Source organism: Leptonychotes weddellii, chromosome 16 (assembly GCF_054177405.1).
Source record: "Leptonychotes weddellii isolate Sample4059 chromosome 16, ASM5417740v2, whole genome shotgun sequence".
In the NCBI taxonomy this organism is placed as follows: domain Eukaryota; kingdom Metazoa; phylum Chordata; class Mammalia; order Carnivora; family Phocidae; genus Leptonychotes; species Leptonychotes weddellii.
In genome coordinates this window covers 37,006,630-37,024,282 of record NC_138384.1, presented here as the reverse complement: position 1 = coordinate 37,024,282, position 17,653 = coordinate 37,006,630, and the positions used below count along the sequence as shown (strand labels likewise).

General features: G+C 39.8%; 1 protein-coding gene across 3 annotated transcripts in view; it reads right to left on the bottom strand.

Annotated features, from left to right (window-relative positions):
• Window positions 1-17,653, bottom strand: part of PDCD2L (programmed cell death 2 like) — a 23,454-nt gene that overhangs the window by 1,887 nt on the left and 3,914 nt on the right. Inside the window, exons 5-8 of one of the 3 annotated variants that reach the window (XM_081807567.1) lie at window positions 17,082-17,192; window positions 14,505-14,561; window positions 11,684-11,832; window positions 8,453-9,552 (exon numbers count right to left, since the gene is read on the bottom strand). In XM_081807567.1, coding sequence (XP_081663693.1) covers window positions 9,446-9,552; window positions 11,684-11,832; window positions 14,505-14,561; window positions 17,082-17,192 — 424 coding nt within the window. In that variant the 3' untranslated portion in view covers window positions 8,453-9,445. Of the gene's footprint in view, window positions 1-8,452; window positions 9,553-11,683; window positions 11,833-14,504; window positions 14,562-17,081; window positions 17,193-17,653 lie in introns of those variants that run through there. The other 2 variants (XM_081807566.1, XM_006730751.3) reach the window with 2 other exon arrangements.

The following is a 17,653-nucleotide window of genomic DNA, read 5'->3' as shown; positions in this document are numbered from 1 at the left end:
GGGTCATGAGTTCGAGCCCCAAGTTGAGTGTGGAGCTTGCTTGCTTACTTAACTTACACACATACATAAATAAATATCACACTAAGAGAACACACTACCTCCAAAAAAGGATTCTCTCTCTCTCACAAACACACACACACACACACAAATCCTAAGTGCTTACAGAAATTTATCAATGTACAGAGCCATGAAGAATAACACCAAGAAAACATGATCAACAAGAACTCCTGCTGATATCAAAACGGTGAAACAAGTCAACATGAGGAGCTAGACAACTGGTTTGGAGCAGCAAAGGAAAACCACTTTTTTTTTTTAAAGATTTTTTCTTTATTTATTTGACAGAGAGAGAGACAGCGAGAGAGGGAACACAAGCAGGGGGACTGGGAGAGGGAGAAGCAGGCTTCCCGCTGAGCAGGGAGCCCAATGTGAGCCTCGATCCCAGGACCCTGGGATCATGACCTGAGCCGAAGGCAGATGCTTAACGACTGAGCCACCCAGGTGCCCCAGGAAAAACACTTTGAAAAGAAAATGCAGGCAGGGATATGGAAAGAAAAGCACCAAAGACAGAACTAACAAGGCCAAAATAGAGCTGATTTGGGAGAAATGACCTGGTGAATTTGAGATAATTTCCAACCAGAATATGCAACATGTACTTTGCAGAGGGCATAAGAAGGCTGCAGTCTGAGAACTGGTAGCCACCAGGGTAGCAAAGGAGCAGCGGCAAGGAATCAGATGGAACAAAATACCAAACAGCGGAGTACTGAACATGAGGCCTGAGCCCAGGGCCCTGGCATAGAAGGGCGAGGGAGGGGTAGGAGAAAGAGGAAACTGAGAAAGAGGAAACTATGTGGAGGTCAAAACAGCCCCAGTATGCATCTAATGAAAAACAGCATAGGCCACAAGGAACAGAAAAGACAGGTGAAATGTAATTACAGGTAGAAAGGGAAGGCTTAAGAGAATGGCAGTGAACACAGAGGGAAAGAGGAAAGATGGGAGTACAGGAGAAGAAAGGTGACCAACACAACTGTTACTGCTTCTCAGAAAAGCTACACATGCAACAGAAAAAATATTCAGAAATTCAAAAGAAAGAAAGAAAGAAAGAAAAACTAAATGCAGGTCTGAAAATCCACCTTGTCCCAGGATGAAAGGATTATGGAACAATGCAACAGCAAGACACGCTAGTTCAGAGACTGGACTTCAGGAATAAAGAAAAATCTACAGGTGCTATAGCATAAACGGTTACAAAGCGGGGGGAAATCAGGCCACCCTCAGACTTCACTCACAGCCTAAAGATCTCAATATAAAGGATCTCAGGGAGTGGGAGAAAAATGTACTTCTCTGTGAAACGGGGCCATGGCAGATGACAGGAGAGCCAGAGGGGCTCTCACTGTGAGGACATGACAGCAGCAGGTCTACCACCGTCGGGAGGAAAGAAAATGGGACCTCAGGATTTTATACATGGGTTGTCCTTCAATACAAAGGCAGACATTCTGAAGTAAGAATAACCACTATAAGCCCTCCTTAAGGCTATCACTTGATAGAATGTAGCTGCCAGAGAAGAATCAAAATAAAAGATTCAGGAATGGAAAAGCTCACTGAAAAGAATGGTTTGAACACACAAACCACTGAAACACAGAACAAAAGCTTATTAGCTGTGACAATCATGGTGACAGAGTACAGACTTATAAACCTCAATGAAGTACAAATAATACTAAAATGGGGCATGTGGCTGGCTCAGTTGGGGGAGCATGTGACTCCTGATCTCGGAGTTGTAAGTTCAAGCCCCACAATGGGTGCAGAGATTACTTGAAGAAATAAAAAAAAAAAAAAAAACTACAATATTTGGAGTAGAGCAGGACATAAATTTCCTTATTATAGTAAAAAGCCAAATACATATGATCTAAAACTGAAAAACGGAATGAATGTAATTCTCTTAGCTTCAGAAGGATCGTTTAGAAACTAGGTAAAAGAACCCACTGCCTAAATCCAGCAACTGCTTCACATACACTTACTTTTCCTTATGTTGAATTTGCACACATTTATTCCAATATTCTTAATTAGTATATACTGAATTTTCCTGTCTTTAGAATTTTTTCTTTTTTTTAAGATTTTATTTATTTATTTATTTGAGAGAGAGAGAGAGAAACAGCATGAGAGAGGAGAGGGTCAGAGGGAGAAGCAGGCTCCCCGCTGAGCTGGGAGCCCGATGTGGGACTTGATCCCAGGACTCTGGGATCATGACCTGAGCCGAAGGCAGAATTTTTTTTTCTAAGGGGCTCAGTCGGTTAAGTGTCTGCCTTCTGCTCAGGTCATGATCTCACGGTCCTGGGATTGAGCCCCACATGGGGCTCCCTACTCTGCGAGGAGCCTGCTTCTCCCTCTCTCTCTGCCTGCAGTTTCCCCTGCTTGTGCTCACTCTCTCTCTCTCTGGGTCAATTAAGTAAGTAAAATCTTTAAAAAAAAAAAAAAATTTTTTTTCTAGCCATCTATCTATCTAAACTTCCTACCTGTATTAATGTCAAGAATGATGACCAGAATGATGTTGACATATGTTGTTAGTAATGGTGATTTTCAAGGTTCGCCAGACATTTATAGAAAATCTCCAACATAACATTTGGGGATCAGAAAAATTACAGGAGGGGGTGCCTGACTGACTCAGTCTATGGAGCACCCAACTCTTGATCTCGGGGTTGTAGGTTCAAGTCAACACTGGGTGTAGAGATTACTTAAAAATCTTTAAAAAAAGTTGCAGAAAATAGACAACATGGGTAACAAGTGAAAACTTAAAAAAACAGACCACTTCTCTTTTTTTAAGTAGGCTCCACGCCCAGCATGGAGCCCAAGGTGGGACTTGAATTTACGGCCCTGAGTTCAAGACCTGAGCTAAGATCAAGAGTAGGATGCTTAACTGACTGAGCTATCCAGGTGCCCCTAGACCACTTCTTAAAGATACAAAAGAACGGGCGCCTGGGTGGCTCAGTCGGTTGAGCGACTGCCTTCGGCTCAGGTCATGATCCCGGAGTCCCGGGATCGAGTCCCGCATTGGGCTCCCTGCTCGGCAGGGAGTCTGCTTCTCCCTCTGACCCTCCTCCCTCTCATGCTCTCTGTCTCTCCTTCTCTCTCTCTCAAATAAATAAATAAAATCTTTAAAAAAAAAAAAGATACAAAAGAACGCATCAAACAAAACAAAACAAAACAAAAAGGTGGTATGAAAAAGTTTCAGAGAATAAGGAAGAGCTTTTGAAAAATAAAAATAGAACAGCCAAACTAAATTCAAAAGAAGGGTTAGAAGATAAGAGTTAACAAAGATGTAAAGTTAAATAGAAGCACTCAGGCTCAAAGTCATACACCATATGATTCCATTTGTGTGAAGTTCCAGAGCAGGCAAAATTCATAAGGGGACAGGGGAGAGTGATAACCCTAGAGAGGGAAGGAGGCCCAAGGGACTTTCTGGGACACTGCAAACACTCCCCATCTTACTCTGGGTGATAATTACAAGAGTTTATTTATGTAAAAATTCATCAAGCCGTAGGCTTAAGATTGGTGTACTTTACTGTGTGTTGTTTTTTTTTTTTAAAGATTTTATTTACTTATTTGACAGAGTGAGATACAGCGGGAGAGAGAGCACAAGCAGGGGGAGCAGGAGAGGGAGAAGCAGACTCCCCCCTGAGCAGGGAGCCCAATGCAGGGCTCGATCCCAGCACCCTGGGATCATGACCTGAGCGAAGGCACACGCTTAACGACTGAGCCACCCAGGTGCCCCGTGTGCTTCCTTTTTAAAAAGGAAGTACATGGCAAGGATTTCCTGAATATAAAACCAAAAGCACAGGCAACAGATGTAAAAATAGACAAATTGGGCTATATCAAAATTAAAAACTTAGGTGCACCAAAGGACACAACAGTGAAAAGGGAACCTACAAAATGGAAGAAAACATTTGCAAAAATCACATCTGATAAGGGGTTCATATCTAGAATATAAAAAGAACTCTTACAACTCAACAACCAAAAGTCATATAACCTGACTATAAAATGAACAGTAAGACTTGAGTAGACATTTCTCCTAAAATGATATGTAAATGGCTAACAAGCCATTCGGATGCTCAACATCATTAATCATTAGGGAAATGCGAATTGTAACCACAGCAGATACGTCACATCCATTAGGATGGTTACTATCAAAACAAAACAAAACAACGGGAAACAAGTGTTGGTGAGGATATAGAGAAATTGAAATTCTTGTGCGCTGTTGACTGGGAATATAAAATGGTGCAGCCACTATGGAAAATGTTATGGTGGTTCCTCAAAGAATTAAAAATAGAATTACCATATGATCCAGCAATTCTGCTTCTGGTATATATATCCAAAAGAACTGAAAGCAGGATCATGAAGAGAGATTTGTACACCTATAATCATAGCAACAATATTCATAATAGCCAAGAAGCAGAAGCAACCCAAGTGTTCAACAAATGAACAGATGAACAAAATGTGGTAGATCCATACTACAGAGTATTATTCAACTTTAAAAAAGAAGGAAATTGTGGGCGCCTGGGTGGCTCAGTTGGTTAAGCGACTGCCTTCGGCTCAGGTCATGATCCTGGAGCCCCTGGATCGAGTCCCACATCAGGCTCCCTGCTCGGCAGGGAGTCTGCTTCTCCCTCTGACCCTCCTGACCCTCCCCCCTCTCATGTGCTCTCTGTCTCTCTCTCTCAAATAAATAAATAAAATCTTTAAAAAAAAAAAAAAAAGAAGGAAATTCTGACACATGGTATGACATGGATGAATCTCCCTTATGCTAAGTGAAATAAGGCAGTCTCAAAGGACAAATACTATGATTCCACTTATATGAGGTATCTCAAGTAGTCAAATTCATAGAAACAGAAAGTAGAACGGTGGTTGCCAGGTGCTGAGGAGAGGGGGAAATGGGGAGTTGTTATCATAGAGTTGCAGTTTTGCAAGAGGAAAAAGTTCTGGAGAATGGCTGCATAACAATCTGAATAAACTTAACATTACTAAATTGCACACTTACAAATGGTTAAGATGTTAAATTTTATGTTATATATGTATATATATATGTATGTATATATATACATACATATATATATTTTTTTACCACAACTAAAAAGATGAATAAAGTACACAGTTGAAGAAAACTGGAAAGTGAAACAAAAATCAAAACAAAAAAGAACAGAATCAAAACAGAAGTTCCCATAAAGGTACAACAAAAAAAAAAATGGAAGAAAATCATCAAGGAAGTTGAAGGGTTTCTGAACTCAAAACACCTATCAAGTACTCAGCACAATATATACAATTTCAAAATAACAAGAATAAAGTGAAGATTCTAAAACTGACCTGGAAGCAAGAGTTCCCATTCAAAGGACTAACAGTCAGAATGGGACTGCTTTCTATAGCAACACAGGATGCTAAAAGAATGAGGTAATATTGGGGCATTTGGCTAGCTCAGTAGATGGAGCATGCGACTTTTGATCCTGGGGTTGTAAATTCGAGCCCCACGTTGGGTGTAGAGAGTACTTAAAAATAAAATCTTAGGGGACCTGAGTGGCTCAGTTGGTTAAGTGACTGCCTTCGGCTCAGGTCATGATCCTGGAGTCCCAGGATCGAGTCCCGCATCGGGCTCCCTGCTCAGCAGGAAGTCTGCTTCTCCCTCTGACGCTCCCCCATCTCATGCTCTCTCTGTCTCTATCTCATTCTCTCTCTCTCAAATAAATAAATAAAATCTTTAAAAAAAATAAAATAAAATAAAATCTTAAAAAAAAAAAAAAAAGAGGGCGCCTGGGTGGCTCAGTCGTTAAGCATCTGCCTTCAGCTCAGGTCATGATCCCAGGGTCCTGGGATCGAGCCCCGCATCGGGCTCCCTGCTCAGCGGGAAGCCTGCTTCTCCCTCTCCCACTCCCCCTGCTTGTGTTCCCTCTCTCGCTGTGTCTCTCTCTGTCAAATAAATAAATAAAATCTTTAAAAAAAAAAAAGAGAGAGGAACAAAGAGGTATACAGAAGCAGAGTGTTTGTATACTATTGAAACAAAGTTGGTATTATTCAACTACATTGTTATAATTTTAAGATGTTAACTGTAATCCCCAAAGTAACTACTAAATGAGTAACTAAAAAAATGAAAGGGAATCTGAATGTTATACGACCCACCCCCCCAAAATCACCTATACAAAAAAGAAAGAAACAGTCAGTCATGGAAGAATTAATTGAGAAACAAAAATATTATAAGACATACAGAAAAGAAATAGCTATATGGCAGAAGTCAATCCTTCTTTACCAATAATGACATTAAATGTAAATGGATTAAGCTCCATTAAAAAAGGGCACTGGCAGATTGGATATAACAAAAATAAAACAAGATCCATCTGTACACTATCTATTAGAGACTCTCTAGATACAGGGACACAAAGAGAATGAAAGAAAAAGCATAGAAAAATACATTCTAAGCAAATAGTATAACAATTATAAACATATATACTTCTATATGAAGAGGCCCAAAATGTATGAAGCAAAAACTGACAGAATTGAAGGGAAAAATAGACAGTGCTACAATAATAGTTGACTTCAATACCCTACTTATGGATGAAACAACCAAACATAAGATCAATAAAGAAACAAAGGTTTTGACAAGGCTATAAATCAATTACCACTAACAGGCACATACCCCCCCCCCCCAAAAAAAGAACAGGCACATACAGAACACTCCACTCAACTACAGCAGTAAACACATTCTTTTCAAGTGCACATAGAATATTCTCTGGGATATACCATATGTTAGGCCACAAAGTAAGTCTCAATAAATTAGAAAGATTGAAATCACACAAAGTTATCTTTTCTAATCACAATGATATGAAACTAGAAATAAGTAATAAAACTGGAAAATTCACAATGTGGAAATTAAATAAAACACTTTTAAATAACCAAGAGGTCAAAGAAGAAATCATTAAGGGCAATTAGACAATATTTATCTGAGACAAATGAAAACAAAAACACAAAATACCAAATCTTATCAGATGTAGTAAAAGCAGTGCTAAGTGGAAAATTAGAAGCGCAAACACATACATTAAAAACAAAGAGGGGTGCCTGGGTGGCTCAGTTGGTTAAGTGCCTACTCTTAATTTCAGCTCAGGTCATGATCTCAGGGTCCTGGGATCAAGCCCTGTGTGGGGTTCTGAGCTCAATGGGGAGTCTCCTTCAGGATTCTCACTTTCCCTTTGCCCTTCCCCTTACTTGCTCACTCTTTCTCAAACTAATAAATAAAACTTAAAAAAAAAAAAAAAAGGACAAAGAAAGATCTCAAATCAATGACCTAACTGTATACCTTGAGGAATTAGAAAAAGACCACCAACCAACCAAAGCTAGCAGAAGAAAAAATAAAAGATAGAGATTTTAAATATGCAGACTATAAAACAATAGAGAAAAATCTAGAAAGTCAACAAATCTTTACCTGGAATGACTAAGAAAAAAAGAGAGAAGACTCAAATCACCAAAATCAAAAATAAAGTAGGGACATTACTACTAATTTTATAGAAAAAAAGTATTGTAAGTTGTATAGCAATAAATCAGATAACCTAAATGAAATGGACAAACTACCAAAACATGCAATCTACCAAAACTGACTCAAGAAATAGAAAATTTGAACAGACCTGTAACTAGCAAGGAGATTGAACCAGTAATCAAAAACCACCCAACAACACAAAAGCCAAGAACTAGATGGTTTAACTAGTGAATATGACAAAACATTCAAAGAACACCAATCCTGGGACGCCTGGGTGGCTCAGTCAGTTAAGCATCTGCCTTCGGCTCAGGTCATGATCCCAGGGTCCTGGGATCAAGTCCTGCATCGGGCTCCCTGCTCCACGGGGAGCCTGCTTCTCCCTCTGCCTCTGTCTCTCTCTCTGTCTCTCATGAATAAATAAAATCTTTAAAAATAAATAAATAAAAAATAACAAAGAACACCAATCCTTCCTAAACTCCACCAAAAAACTAAAGAGAAGGGAATGATCACTAACTCATTCTACAAGGAATTTATTTTCTAAGTAGACACTACACCCAACATGGGGCTCAAACTCACAACCCCGAGATCAAGAGTTGAATGTGGGGTGCCTAGGTGGCTCAGTCGGTTGAGTGTCCAACTCTTGATCTCAGCTCAGGCCTTCAGCTCAGTTTTGAGCTCGAGCCCCATGTTGGGCTCCGTGCTGTGCATGGAGCCTGTTTTAAAAAAAAAACATACAGGGGCGCCTGGGTGGCTCAGTTGGTTAAGCGACTGCCTTCGGCTCAGGTCATGATCCTGGAGTCCCGGGATCGAGTCCCGCATCGGGCTCCCTGCTCGGCAGGGTGCCCGCTTCTCCTTCTGACCCTCCCCCCTCTCATGTACTCTCTCTCTCTCATTCTCTCTGTCTCAAATAAATAAATAAAATCTTTAAAAAAAAAACATACAGAAACACAAAAAAAAAACATAAAAAGAAAAAAATTAGATAAGTAAATAAATAAGAGTTGCATGCTGCATCAACCAAGCTAGCCAGGTGCCCCAAGGCAAGCATTATCTTAATACCAAGTCTAGACTAAGACACTACAAGAAAATTATAGACCAATATCCCTTATAAATGTAAGATACAAGGTGTCTGGCTGGCTTAGTGGGTAGAGCATGAGGATCTCGATTTCGGGGTTGTGAGTTCAAGCCCCACACTGGATAAAGAGGTTGCTTAAATAATCTTAAAAAAATAAATATAAGATACAAAAATACTCAACAAAATACTAGCAAACAAAATCCAAGAGCTTATTAAAAAGATTTATACAGCAGGGTGCCTGGCTGGTTTAGTTGGTAGAGCCTGTGACTCTTGATCTCAGGGTTCTGAGCTTGAGTCCCATGTTGGGTGTAGAGATTACTTAAAAATAAAATCTTAAAAAAAAAAAGATTTATACACCATGATCCAGTAAGATTTACCCTAACATGCAAAGGTGGTTAAATATACAAAAATCAATGTAATACACATTAATAAAATAAATAGAACTGCACAATTATCTCACTTGATGCAGAAAAGGCATTTGACAAAAATCAACACCCTGTAGTGATAAAAAGAACTCCAAAAACAGAAGGGAAATTCCTCAATCAGGAACAAGATTAGGATGCCCACTTTTGCCACTTCTAATCAACACAGAAGTTTTAGAGGAATTAAGCAAAAAAAAGAGAAATAAAAGGCAAAATTGTAAAGGAAGAAATAAAATGATCTCTGTTGCAGATGATTTTACCTTCTATGTAGAAAAACCTAAATATCCACACAAAAAAATTGGGTTTCATATATTTTTCCTATTGTGTCTATATTCTCCTTTGAAATCTCTGCTTTAGCCTTTATTTCTTCCTTTCTTTTGCCACCTTTGGTTGGTTGGTTGTTCTTAAGTTCCTTGCAATGTATGTTAGGTCACTGATTTGAAATCTTTATTTTTTATTTTTTTTAAAGATTTTATTTGGGGCGCCTGGGTGGCTCAGTCGGTTAAGCATCTGACTTCGGCTCGGGTCATGATCCCAGGGTCCTGGGTCTCTCTCTGTCAAATAAATAAATAAATAAAATCTTTTTTATTTTTATTTTTATTTTTTTAAGATTTGACAGAGAGAGACACAGCGAGAGAGGGAACACAAGCAGGGGCAGTGGGAGAGGGAGAAACAGGCCTCCCGCGGAGCAGGGAGCCCGATGCGGGGCTCGATCCCAGGACCCTGGGATCATGACCCGAGCCGAAGGCAGATGCTTAACCGACTGAGCCACCCAGGCGCCCTTGAGATCTTTGTTTTTAAACATATGTGTTTTCAACTCTAACTTTTTCTTTGAGCATTGCTTTCACAGCGTCTCATAAATACATTCAGCAAAGTTGCAGGATAAACAATGAATCCAAAAAAAAAAAAGATTAAAAAAATAAAATACTTAGGAATAAATTTAACCAAGTAGGCAAAAGACTTGTACACTGAAACCTATAAAACACTACTGAAGGAAATGAAAGACACAAATAAATGGAAAGACATCCATGTTGATGAATTGGAAGAATTAATACCGTTAATATAACAGCTCAGTCAGAAGAGCATGCAACTCTCAATCTCGGGATTATGAGTTCAAGCTAAAATCGGGGATAGAGATTACTAAAAAAATAAATAAACTTAGGGGTGCCTGGGTGGCTTGGTTGGTTGAGCATCCAACTCGTGGTTTCAGCTCAGGTCATGATCTCAGGGTTGTGAGAGTGAGCCCTGCTCTACGCCCAGTGTGTGGCCTGAACTCATGACCAAGATAAGAGTCACATGCTCTACTGACAGGGCCAGCCAGGTGCCCCATTACTTTTATTATAAAAACTTAATTTTTGTTTAGAAAGACCATATAATGATGACAAAATCATAACCATAATCACATAAAAGTTATTTAAAAAAATTTTTAAAAGAGATTTTATTATTTGAGAGAGAGAGCACTTGAGCATGAGCAGGGGGAGAGGCAGAGGGACGAGCAGTCTCCCCAATGAGCACAGAGCCCGACGCAAGGCTTGATCCCAGGACCCTGAGATCATGACCACAGCCAAAATCAGACGCTTAACCAACTGAGCCACCCAGGCACCCCTAAGTTTATTTTTAAATTTTTAAAAATTTTTAAGTACGCTCTATGCCCAACATGGGGCTTAAACTCACAACCCCAAGATCAAGTCACGTGCTCTACCAACTGAGCCACCCAGGTGCCCCAAATTATTTTTTTAAAACATTTTTTAATTTTTAAAGTTTTTCAAAATAATTTTTAGTAATCGCTACACTCAACATGGGTCTCAAACTCATGACCTCAAGATCGAGTCACATGCTCTTCCAACTGAACCAGCCAGGTACCCCTGTAAAAGTTATTTGTCCCCTCCGCCCCCAGTTTTTTTAAATAATAATAAATTTTGACTATAATACAATGCTATTTTTTTGTTTGTTTGTTTCTTTTTTTTAAGTAAACTCTACCCCAATGTGGGGCTTGAACTCACAGCCCTGACATCAAGAGTCACATACTCCAGCAACCTAGCCAGCCAGGGGCTCCCACTATGAAAATAATTTTAAGGATAGAAAACAGCTTGGCCTTAAACCGACAAAATGGGGGCACCTGGTGGCTCAGTCAGTTAAGCATCTGCCTTCAGCTCAGGTCATGATCCCAGCGTCCTGGGATCAAGCCCCCCGTCGGGCTCCTTGCTCAGCGGGGAATCTGCTTCTCCCTCTCCCTCTGCCGCTCCCCCTGCTTGTGCTCTCTCTCTCTCTCAGATAAATAAAATCTTTAAAAAAAAAAAAAAAAGCCGACAAAATGGTATCAGTGTTTGTGCTGGACTGGTTGGATTATAAATTTCCCAAATTTTTTGTAATATGCTTACATTTTATAAGTAAACAAAAATGAAATGATAGCCTTTCCTTGTAAAATAATTCCAGATTAGTGCAATAAATCCACAAACTCAAATTAATAAAGGGCTTATTGGGGCGCCTGGGTGGCTCAGTTGGTTAAGCGACTGCCTTCGGCTCAGGTCATGATCCTGGAGTCCCTGGATCGAGTCCCGCATCGGGCTCCCTGCTCAGTAGGGAGTCTGCTTCTCCCTCTGACCCTCCCTCCTCTCATGTGCTCTCTCTCTCTCAAATAAAATCTTTAAAAAATAAAAAATAAAAAAATAACGGGCTTATTACCTAAATTAGTGCTTCTGAGCATGCTGACCAGTGCTGGCATAAGCTGAAACTCAAATGTCCTTTGGACTCCACAGTGGCTGCAGGCTGGGAGCTCAGTGACTTCTGATGTAGGGCAGGTCAAAAAAAGTGGTTCTCCACTCCAGGAATACCTAGAGCAAGGAAACAATAGACCCTGAAGAAGGACCATACACAAATCACATTTCAACATCAGAGACCATGCTTTGCAAACTTTGCTTCCTTCTTGCAGAGTACCAGGAGCAAAACCAGAGAGCAAAGAAAATCCAAAGGCCCAAAACCTAGCAGCAAGCCTGTAGAGATCAGCAAGATATCTGAAGTCTTGTCAATGTTTGATTCAAAGTCTGGATGAAGGCACTAAAGCCAATGTTGAACCAAATCTAACTACAACTGCAACAAGGTCCAGACAGAGCTCAACCACAGAGTAAGCAGACTTGGATCTCCACACTACTAGCCTTACAGAAGAAGGGACACACCCTTCCAAGGAGTAAATATTTACTTCAGTATCTACTGTTCTTCAACATACAATGGTAAACAATAAAAAGAAATTAGATATACAGAACAGCAGAAAATTAATTTATTTATTTGAGAGAGAGTGTGTGGTTGGGGGGGGGTGCGGAGGGCAGAGCAAGAGGGAGAGAGAGAACCAGAACCCTAAGCAGGCTCCACACTCAGTGCAGAGCCCAACGCAGGGCTCGGTCTCATGACCTGAGCCAAAATCAAGAGTCGCACACTTAACTGAGCCACCCAGTGCCCTAAGAGCAGCAGAAAAATTTAAGCCACAAAAAAAGTCAATATAAGAATACCCACAGGGGTGCTGGGGTGGCTCAGTCGGTTAAGCATCTGCTGCCTTCAGTTCAGGTCATGATCTCAGGGTCCTGGGATCAAGTCCCTCATGGGCTCCCTGCTCAGCAGGGAGCCTGCTTCTCCCTCTGCCTGCCCCTCACCCTGTTTGTGCACTCTCTCTCTGAAATAAATAAAGAAAATCTTAAAGAAAAAAAAAAAGGAATACCCACAGACAAGATGACAGTTACCAGAAAAAGACTTTAAAGTGTCAGTGGCAGGGGGATAAAACAAACGAATAATAAAATATCCATAATAAACATATAGGGGCACCTGGGTGGCTCAGTTCATCAAGCATCTGCCTTCGGCTCAGGTCATGATCCCAGGGTCCTGGGATTGAGCCCCACACTGGGCTCCTTGCTTAGCAGGGAGCCTGCTTCTCCCTCTCCCTGCTGCTCCCGTGCTTGTGCTCTCTCTCTCTGTGTCTACCAAATAAATAAATAAAATCTTTAAAATAATAATAATAATAAACATAGAATCTAGCAGAAAAGGTATACATGCATAAACAGATGAGGAAGTCAGCACAGAAATGGAAACTGAAAGAGAAATGCTAGAAATGAAAAATGCCGTAGCTGAATAAAGAATTTCATTCAATAAAAGTTAACAGCAGGTAGGAAACAACAACAAAAAATCTGTGCATCTGAGGAAAACAGAAATATCCAAAATGAAACAAAAAGTGAAAATAATTTAAAAAAAGAAACAGGGTCTTTAAAAACCATGGGACAATTTCAAATTGTATGTCTAAACATACAAGTAACTAGAGTCCTAGAAAAAGGAAAGAGGACAGAAGAAATATTTGAAGAGGTAATGGCCAACATTTTCCCAAAATTCATGAATAGACATCAACGCAAAAATCCAAAAAGTTCAGCAAATCCCACGCAGGATATATTAAAACATACAGTCACTGAAGTACATAATAGTTTAATTACATAAGTATAACAAACATAAGAACAACAATAAGAATTACAGCTAATTTCTGGGGCGCCTGGGTGGCTCAGTTGGTTAAGCGACTGCCTTCGGCTCAGGTCATGATCCTGGAGTCCCGGGATCGAGTCCCGCATCGGGCTCCCTGCTCGGCAGGGAGCCTGCTTCTCCCTCTGACCCTCCCCCTCTCATGTGCTCTCTGTCTCTCTCATTCTCTCTGTCTCAAATAAATAAATAAAATCTTAAAAAAAAAAAAAAAAGAATTACAGCTAATTTCTAACAGAAACACTAAAAGACAACAAGTCAATGGAACAAAATCTTTCCAGTGTTGAATGGAAAGCAATAAAAAACAAATTGTATATCCAATAAAATGTCTATTAAAAGAAATATTAACAAATACATTTGTAGACAAAACCTTCGTGGCTATCTCCAACAAACCCACACTTTATTTTTATTTTACTTATTTACTTACTTACTTACTTATTTTTAAGTAGGCTCCACGCCCAATGCAAGGCTTGAACTCACAACCCTGCAATCAAGACCTGAGATCAACAGCCCGATATTCAACCACCTAAGCCACCCAGGCACCCCTAAGCTTGCATTGTAAAAAAAAAAAAAAAAAAATCAGAAGTCCTTCAGACTTAAGGGAAATACCAGATGGAAGCTCAGCATGAAGGAATGTAGAGCACAAAAAGAGTAAATAGGTCGATAAATATAAAAGACCTTCTGATCATTATTTTCATTATTTTTTAAAAGATTTTATTTTTTGTTTTAAGTAATCTCTATACCCAATGCAGGGCTTGAACTCACAACCCTGCATGCTCTACCGACTGAGCCAGCCAAGCACCCCCAATCATTATTTTTAATTTTACTGTATATATATTATCCTTAAAAACTATTATTTCAAACAAAAATAATAATACATTATGGGACATAAAGCACATAGAGAAGTGAACATGTGAAAACAAGATCACAAAGGGCAGGGGAAAGGTAAACAGGATTCTGTGCTATGGTTCTTAGTTCATAAAGTAGCACCTACTGTGTGAAGGCAGACTGCAGGAAGTCCAAGATGCACATTATAATCACTAAAGCAACACTGTTTATGGCAACAGGAAAGACATAAAATCATAAATTAACAATATTCAATTCACTGAAAATAAGGTTAAAACAAAAGGGAGCAGACGGACAAAAAAACTAAAAAGGAAAAAAGCCAATACCAGAGTGACAAAATTAACCCACCGCCACCAATAATCACATTAAATGGACTCAAGACCCTATGCAGAAAGCAAACAGTCTGGATAAAATAAAGGCAAGACCCATATATATAAGCTGTTTAAAAAGTATACTTTAAATATCACCTCACCCCTGTCAGAACGGCAATTATCAAAAAGACAAAAAATAACAAGTGTTGGCGAGGATGTGGAGAAAAGGGAACCCTCGTGCACTGTTGGTGGGATGTAAACTGGTGCAGCCACTGTGGCAAACAGTATGGACGTCCCTCAAAAAATTAGAAACAGAACTACCATATGATCCAGCAAGCTCATTTCTGGGTATTTATTCAAAGGAGACAAAAACACGAACTCAAGAAAGAGAACTACCCTCATGTTCACTGCAGAATTATTTACAATAGCCAAGACATGTAAGCAACCCAAGTGTCCATCGACAAATAAATGGATAAAGAAATCGTGGTGTGTGTGCGTACATGTGTGTGTGTTGTGTGTGTATATACATGTACACATACATATACAAATACAACACACAACAGAACACTCAGCCATAAAGAAGGAAATCTTGACATTTGCGACAGCATGGATGGGCCTCCAGGGCATAATGCTAAGTGAAATAAGCCAGACAGAGAAAGACATACTGTGTGAAATCACTTACAGGCAGGACCTAAAAAAAACAAAAAACAAACCAAACTCATAGAGAAGAAATTGGTGGTTTCCAGAGTCGAGGGATCAGGGGTGGGAGAAATAAGTAAACTGGTTTTTTTTTCTTTTTTACTTTAAAGAAATCAAATAACTTAAAAAAAAAACAAAAAAACACTATATTTTAAGGAAGAGGCTAAAAGTAAACAGTATAAAAAAGATCAACCATACAAAGATTAAACAAAAGAAAGCTAGTGTGGCTATACCCACAGGAGATCAAATACAATCCAAGGAAGAAGCATCAACAGAAATAAATAGCAACATTTATTTATAATTATAACAGGATCAATTCATCAGATAAATAACCCTACAAGTACATACATCTTAAAACAGTACCAAAATGCATGGGACAAACTTTAACAGAATTAAAAGAAGAAGACGTATCTATAATCATAGCTGAAAGTTTTGACACTCCTCTCTTAGTAACTGATAAGCGAGACAAATGTGATCAGTAATAGAAACTGGTGTTGCAACAATTGGATATTCATACAAAAAAAGAACCTTGACCCTCATACATTATATACAAAAATTAACTCAAAATGGATCACAGACCCCTAAATGTAAAAACTAAAACCAAAAACTCCCACAAGAAAACACAGGAAATCAAACACAATAAATTCTGTTACCTTTGGTTAGAGAGAAAGTTCTGAGGAAATAAAAAGTTGAGGGCAACTGGGTGGCTCAGTTGGTTAAGCCTCTGCCTTCGGCTCAGGTCATGATCCCAGAGTGCCAGGATGAGCCCTGCATCCGGCTCCCAGCTCAACAGGGAATCTGCTTCTCCCTCTCCCTCTGCCCCTCCCCCTGCTCATGCTCTCTCTTTCTCCCTCTCCTCTCAAATAAATAAATAAAATCTTTAAAAAAAATCTTAAATAAAAAATCAAAGTTCTCAATGTACTGAAAAGATATTGTAGAGATTACTTTACAAAAAAAAAAAAAAATCATACTAGGGCACCTGGGTGGCTCAATCAGTTAATCGTCTGCCTTCAGCTCAGGTCATGATCTCAGTCCTGGGATTGAGCCCCATGTCAGGTTCCCTGCTCAGCGGGGAGCCTGTTTCTCCCTCTGCTGCTCCCCCTGCTTGTGCTCTCTCGCTCTCTGTCAAATAAATAAAATCTTTAAAAAAAAAATCACAGTATATGATCTGAATTATGGGGTTTTTTTTTAGTTTTTAAGTAATCTCTACACTCAACATGGGGCTCGAACTCACAACCCCGAGATCAAGCGTTGCATGCTCTGCTGACTGAGCCAGCCAGGTGCCCCCCAAATTATGTTTTTTAAAAACACACATTTCCTGAGGCGTCTGAGTGGCACAGTTGGTTAAGCACCCAACTCTTGGTTTCGGCTCAGGTCGTGATCTCCGGGTCATGAGATCGAGCCCCACATCAGGCTCAGTGCTCAGCCTGGAGTCAGCTTGAGATTCTTTCTCCCCCTCCTGGCTCATGCTCTCTCCCTCTCTCTCTAAAATAAATAAATAAAGCTCTAAAAAACAAAAAACCCCACACAAGTCCTACCCATGTACATACGTCCAAATGTATAAAAAATAAGCGAACATAATACACTAAAATCGTAGCCTCTCGGTTTGTGGAATATTAGATTTTGGTTTTCTCATTATATTTCCCAGTATTTTCCAAACTAACATGTATTGCTTTTAGAATCAAGAAAAACAATAAAAGAAAATGTGCCTCTACCTCAAAATCTGCTCCTGACAAGCAGCAATTCTCTTCATGAATTTGTAAAATATCTTATCTCCACTTTTAATTGTGGTCTTCTCATATTTTTCATCACCATCACTAGGAAGACTAAAAAAAGAAAAGCAGAAAACACCTCTGAGTCTCTATATCCAGAGAATTAAAATATTTAAGAGCAAACAAGATAATGCACATAATTTAAAAATCATAAATTTAAGCAGCGCCTGGGTGGTGCAGTCAGTTAAGGGTCAGACTCTTGGTTTCGGCGAAGTTCGTGGTTTCAGGGTTGTGGGATCAAGCCCCACGTCAGGCTCTGAGCTCAGTGCAGAGTCTGCTTGGGATTCGCTCTCTACCTCTGCCCCTCTCCGTCCCACCTCACTCACTCTAAAATAAAGAAACCTTTTCACTTTTTATTTTTTAAAAGATTTTATTTATTTATTTGACAGAGACATAGTGAGAGAGGGAACACAAGCAAGGGGAGTGGCAGAGGGAGGGGGGAGAAGCAGGCTTCCAGTGGAGCAGGGAGCTTGATGCGGGGCTCGATCCCAGGACCCTGGGATCATGACCTGAGC